Raw genomic sequence first — 6,000 nt, forward strand, 5'->3', positions numbered from 1 at the left:
GCATTCTGAATGTAGTTTGATTATGAAGGTCCTTTTGGAAAGGCTTACATTTAGATTTTGTTTAGTAATATTTCTATGTAGAAAAAAAGTCTCCAAGCACTCCATACCAGTTTTTCAGAGATTAAGAGAACAAGTTAACTCCATTCAAACAATACACAGCTGCTTGCAGCCATAAGAAATTTCAAAGTTTCATTTATTTTTACTGTTCATAATACACATGAAATTTATATTTTGTTGGAACAAAGTTAGGTGAGTTAACAAAATCTCCTCTTATAAAACAAATGCTAACACTGAAGCTATTTGGAAGAATTATTAGCAATCTTACAGCTTTTCCACTGCTTAGCTTAGCCAAATTATAGGTAAAACCAGAACAGCATGTCTTCTGTGAGGTGCAAAAAGAATGAAAGCAAGAAAAAAAAAAAAAAAAAAGGAGGGAGGCAAGAATAGAAATTAATCACACAAAAAACAAGGGGACAGCTCCAAGATTAAAACAGTTAGGAACCCTCTCAAAGCACCATAACCTTCACATAAATTGGCTTTGGACCTCACTGTCACCTGCCATGCTCTCCTCTCTAGTTAATCAGCAAACAAACATATGATCAGGATTAAGTCAGCTCTGTTTTTATTTTAATAGAGCTGCCATTGCCATTTAGAAACAGCTACTTCATGAATATTATAGGACTACAACACCACTACAACAACACTCAAATACATAAGTTTAATTAGACCCACACCATGACATAATCATTCTTCTCTGGACTAAGGTGCCCTGTACGCTTAAGTTAAACAATCTAGCTTTAAGCTAGGGAGAAGTTCAAACTCAATCTTCGTGATCTCTTCCTTCCAAATTTGCTAGAAATTCACAAGATTGGGGTTCTTTCCTAAGCACTCTAGTTGATTAAAAGTAAAAAAAAAAAAAAGCTTTGTCTTCAAAGTTTCTCTTTAAGCAATGAGGCTTCCCTTTGCTACTTAACTACTTTCTTCCAAATAAACTGACTAAAATAAAATACAAAAACAAAAAAGCACAACAGAACTGTCAACCAAACCACTCAATACAGAGAAAGTGCATTTCTTCACCAGTTTTTCCAGCTATAGAAGTTTTCAGTAACTATTTTTAATCATTAAGATGAGGACTTTTCATCGTTGGACTGTGTTTTAGGCATTAGTTCTATCACATCTCTTGGGGGTTTAATTCTAGAGCACAGCAATAAAGAAATTATTTATGTTTTACTGCAGTTTTTCTGAAAGTACAAGACTCCAATCATACACACTGTACCACACACAGATGTACAGAAGTCTATTAAAATAGTTATTGACAACTGCAGGTTCACAAATCACATAATTTGTTATTCCTTCACAGTACTTTTCCACAGATTTTTTTTCATAGCATTGCACAGATTATCTATAAAAAGTATATTTTTTACTTACTTACTTAACTTTTACTTACTTAACAAAACTTTCTAAGCTACTTCAGAGAAGGCAAGTGTCTTTAAAAAACACATTTAAGAGCCTCTTTACTTACTGACCTTTTTAAGGACACGCAACAGTCAGAGCAAAATGAAGAAATACACACTGATCCTATTACTGTAAAGGTCAGGGACAGGAAACTTCAGGAAAAGAGGAACACAAACAATTTTCTTTTTAAATGGATAACTGTGTACAGGGAGAACAAAGGTTTTCCATAAAATACTAGCACAGGTGAAACATGGCCACAACTTAGAAAAAAGTTCCCACTTTAATGAACATATGAGCATTTTTCAGAACTAGGAAGTATTTACACATTCAGTTGTAGTGGGGTTTTTTTTATTAGACTCCTGACATGGAAAGCAAGAGTGGTTTATAGATGTATTCACCACACATTTTTAGATCTTTCCGACTCTTGATTTCTCTGAACAATTGCAGGTGTGATACTTGGAGAAAGACTTTTCCGTGGGTTTTTTTGACAGGAGAAAGACTTCAGGGGAACGACCGAGTCCACGCGGGGCTGAGAGCCCCGGAGGGCCCCTGGCGAGGCTACTGTCCCCACCAAAAGGCAAGGGCCAAGGAACCGCTGCTCCCAGAGAAGAGGAGAGCGGCGAGGGCCGCAGCTCGAGACCGAAATGGGAGTGGGAAGGGACCCCCGGTAGTCAGCGAGGGCCCGATGGGCGCCGGCACCGTCACACTCCACCGCAGGGGTCTGGGCAACGGCTGGGCCCCGCAGTAATAGACTGCACCAGGGAAGGAGAGAGGGCGACTGCAGGGCGGGCGGGCTCTCACCTCTAAGGTGGACACAGAGCTAGCAAAGACGTTCTTGCCATCCTCCAGCACCTTGAAGCCGGCGGACCGTACACCCGCCAATAGCGGAGGCTCTCTCTCCGCCGCCATCTTCTCCTTCAGCCTGGGCCACCAGCCCCAACCTCCTGCTCTCACGTGACACCCCGACCCTCGCTTCCTCGCGCCACGTGATTGGAAGACCTAGGAAGGGAGGCGGGGAAAAAAGGGGTAGTACGCGCGCCTGCATCGCTGCAGCTCGCTTTTTTCCTGCTGCTGTAGGCGAGTATCGCCTCGGTTGGACTGGGGTGGTGCCAGCCTCTCGCAATGCCGGAGGGGTGGTGGTGGGGTGTGTGTGTGGGGGGTGTGTGTGTGGGGGGTGTGTGTGTGGGGGGTGTGTGTGTGGGGGGTGTGTGTGTGGGGGGGGTGGGGGTGGGGGGGGTGGGGGTGGGGGGGGTGGGGGTGGGGGTGTGTGTGTGGGGGGGGGGTGTGTGCGTGGGGGGGGGGTGTGTGCGTGGGGGGGGTGTGTGCGTCCACCCGCCCCCGCAGTCTCTCCTTGTAGGGCAAGACGGGAACGGAGAACTAGAGGGAGAGGATTGCGAGTGCCAGTGCCCGCCGAAGGCTGCCTGCCCTTGGGTCCGCGGGCTCCGTCGCGGGGAGGTTGCGCACCCGCGGAGCAACCTTTCGACCTTGCCCGGGGTGGGCTCTGTGGAAGCACTGGGGTGGCTGTGTACCTGCCTAGACCTGGCTGGGAATGACTTGCCTAGTATGAGCAAACCTGTAGATGTAAATTTCTCCACCAGTTGGGTTACATCATTAACAGTACATCATTGCACGCAACTCGCCCAGCTTTTGGTTTCCCTCCCCTTCCTATGAAAGGAGACAGCTGTAGGTGCACCATGTTAGGGCATCTAGATAAGCTGAGAAGCTGGATGTTTGCTGGTAGCTGTGATTTGAAATTGTTACTGTGATAAAATAGTTTAATAAGGCTGGTCATTTTTGTTTAAATCCAACAAAGTCTTCCTTCTCATAAAACACAAAGTCTGTGTCCCAAAATATTTGTATTTTAGGAATCTCATCCATATATGTACATATGGTTGTTATTGTCACAAAAATTTTGAAAATGGCCAGTGCCAACCAAGGAGAGAGGCTAGGACACAAAGTATAGAATTACAAGAGTAATTATTTTATTCACACGTATGAGGTGTCCCATTCAAATTGGGGCACCCTGAATGCTGTTTTACACGTGGTCCTTATATGTTTTAAGCATTCAGGTACAACATGATTTGACCAATGACTACTTAACACACACATACTGCTGTTTTGCAAAGCAACTATAATTCTATGGCATCATAATCCATCTGCTTCTTTCTTGATCTAGATGTCCCTGGAGTCGGTCTTGCTACAGTTACTTATCTATGATGCCAGATAATCCTGAGACAGGCCCAACAGGCAGACAGGACGCATGATACGGAGGATTCTCTATCCTCTCTCCGCCTGGCTGAACATGGTGACTTAAGGGATAGGGGGCAATAGCGACAAGTTCCTGCCCGGCACAGCAGGCGCGTCTCCTCTGTGACTACCCCACCTTCCCAGGTGCCCTTGCATAATAGGTACGAGGCTCTGCAAGTGGAACCAAACAATAACGAGGACGATGGTTCACCTAGCTTGGAGGTGTCGCTGAGGTTAAGTCGGCCTATGCCCGGCGTCCTAACTACTTCCATAAAGAAAAAAAGACAGGTCATTGTCATAGGAGACTCTTTCCTGAGGGGAACCGAAGGCCCAATATGCAGACCTGACCCACTTCTTAGGGAAGTCTCCTGCCTCCCTGGGGCCTGGGTTAAAGATGTGACAAGGAAACTTCCTACCCTAGTACAGCCCTCAGATTGTTATCCATTATTGATTTTTCAGGTAGGCAGTGATGAAATTGCAACAAGAAGTCCGAGGGCAATCAAAGGAGACTTCAGGGCCTTGGGACGACTGGTTAAGGGGTCAGGAACACAAGTAGTGTTCTCCTCTATCCTTCCAGTTGAAAGGGAATGATGAGGGAAGAAACAGGAAGACCCAGATGATCAATACCTGGCTCTGAGCCTGGTGTCAACAGCAGAATTTTGGGTTAGAACACAGCAGCCCCACATTACCTATTATCCCTGTGCCACTTGGCAGGGGAGGAGGTAGAAGAGTCAGGAATGAAGGAATGAAGTTGAGCCTGGGAAGAAGGGGGGGTTGGGGGGAAGATGCTTTTAGTGTTGTCTTTGTTTCTCATCATCCTACTCTAATTTTATCTATTGCCTATTAAAAATAATCTTCTCCAAGTCTAGTCTGTTTTGCCTGTGACTGTAATTGGTAAGCAATCTCCCTGTCTTTATCTCAACCCACAAGCTTTTTTTGTCTTATTTTCTCCCCCTGTCCTGTTGAGGAGGGGGAGTGAGATAAAACCATGAGATAACTCATGGATAGAGAAAAAAAATATTTAATAAGCAAAGGAAGAAGAAAGGGAAAACAAAACTAAACAATTTGGCTCCTCATCCATCCCCAGGCAGAATGCTCCATGCACTCCAGCTGCTCTCTCACTCAAAGGGCAACTCCACCTCCTTGTCTTCCCACCCTGTCCTTCCTAAAGAGCCTGTATCCCTGCATTGCAACACTCCAGTCATGGGAGTCATCCCACCACATCTCTGTGATCCCAACAAGATAGTAGCCCTGCAACTGCATGCGGATCCCTAACTCATTGTGGTTATTTCCCATGCTGTGTGCATTGATCCAATGTAGAGAGGCACCCCAGCATGTTGAGTTCCTGGAGAGGGTTTGGGGGATTTCTCCACAATGGTGCCTTGTAGGCACTTCCTTGCTTACATGCAAATGCTGGAGGTGATCCCGCTTAAGCCCCGTTTTGTTGATTTTGTGATCCCTTCCCGTCACATCACCCCCTGCCCTTTGCTCATCGACCCTGTCCGTCACTCCCTCACAGGACTGCTGGTTACTCTCTCCCTCCCCATTCATTCTTAGTTTAAATCTCTCCTTACTAGGTCAGCCATGCTATTGGCGAAAATAGCTTTGCCTCACTTAGTGAAGTGGATCCCATCTTTCCCAAGCAGATGGTGATTTGCAAACAGGGTCTCATGGTCATAGAACCCAAAATCCTGCTGTCAACACCAGTTCCACAGCCAATTATTGACATGCATTATGAGTGCCCTCCTCCTCACATCCTTTCCCTTCACCGGCAGGACTGAGGAAAACACCACCTGGGCCCCCATGCCCTTGACAACTGCCCCCAGAGCTCTGTATTCACTTTTGATCCTGTCCAGGTTTCCCCTAGCAGTATCATTTGTGCCCACATGGAATAACAGCAGGGGGTAGTAGTCAGGGGGCCGGATGAGCTTTGGCCATCCTTCCACAACATCCCAGATCCTGGTCCCCAGCAGGCAGCAAACCTCTCTAGATGATTGGTCGGGTCGACAGATGGGTGCCTCTGTCCCCCGCAGCAGGGAGTCACCCATTACAATGACTCGCTGTTTCTCCCTGGTGGTCTTGCATGGTTTGGGGTGAGGTGGACCAGGTCCTTTGCTTGTAGGCACATCTGGCTCCTCTTTAACTTTGAGGGCAGTGAACCTATTTTGCAGTTGCAAGGCCTTAGGAGGGGCAGGAGCCTTCCTCTTGGTGCTAGAAGTCACCAGCTTCCATCCTTCCCCTTCTCCAGAGGTTTCTCTTACTTTGATAGTGGGGGTATACACTGCCTGCTTCTCTATT

At 46.5% G+C, this 6,000-nt stretch overlaps 1 protein-coding gene across 2 annotated transcripts in view; it reads right to left on the bottom strand.

Moving 5' to 3' along the window:
• Window positions 1-2,544, bottom strand: part of LOC142403052 (sorting nexin-2-like) — a 40,647-nt gene extending 38,103 nt beyond the window's left edge. For both annotated transcript variants that reach the window (XM_075489190.1, XM_075489189.1), the window contains exon 1: window positions 2,257-2,544. In XM_075489190.1, coding sequence (XP_075345305.1) covers window positions 2,257-2,364 — 108 coding nt within the window. In that variant the 5' untranslated portion in view covers window positions 2,365-2,544. The remainder of the gene's footprint in view (window positions 1-2,256) is intronic.
• Between the last annotated feature and the right edge of the window lie 3,456 nt (window positions 2,545-6,000).

Source organism: Mycteria americana (assembly GCF_035582795.1).
Source record: "Mycteria americana isolate JAX WOST 10 ecotype Jacksonville Zoo and Gardens chromosome W unlocalized genomic scaffold, USCA_MyAme_1.0 Scaffold_32, whole genome shotgun sequence".
In the NCBI taxonomy this organism is placed as follows: Eukaryota; Metazoa; Chordata; class Aves; order Ciconiiformes; family Ciconiidae; genus Mycteria; species Mycteria americana.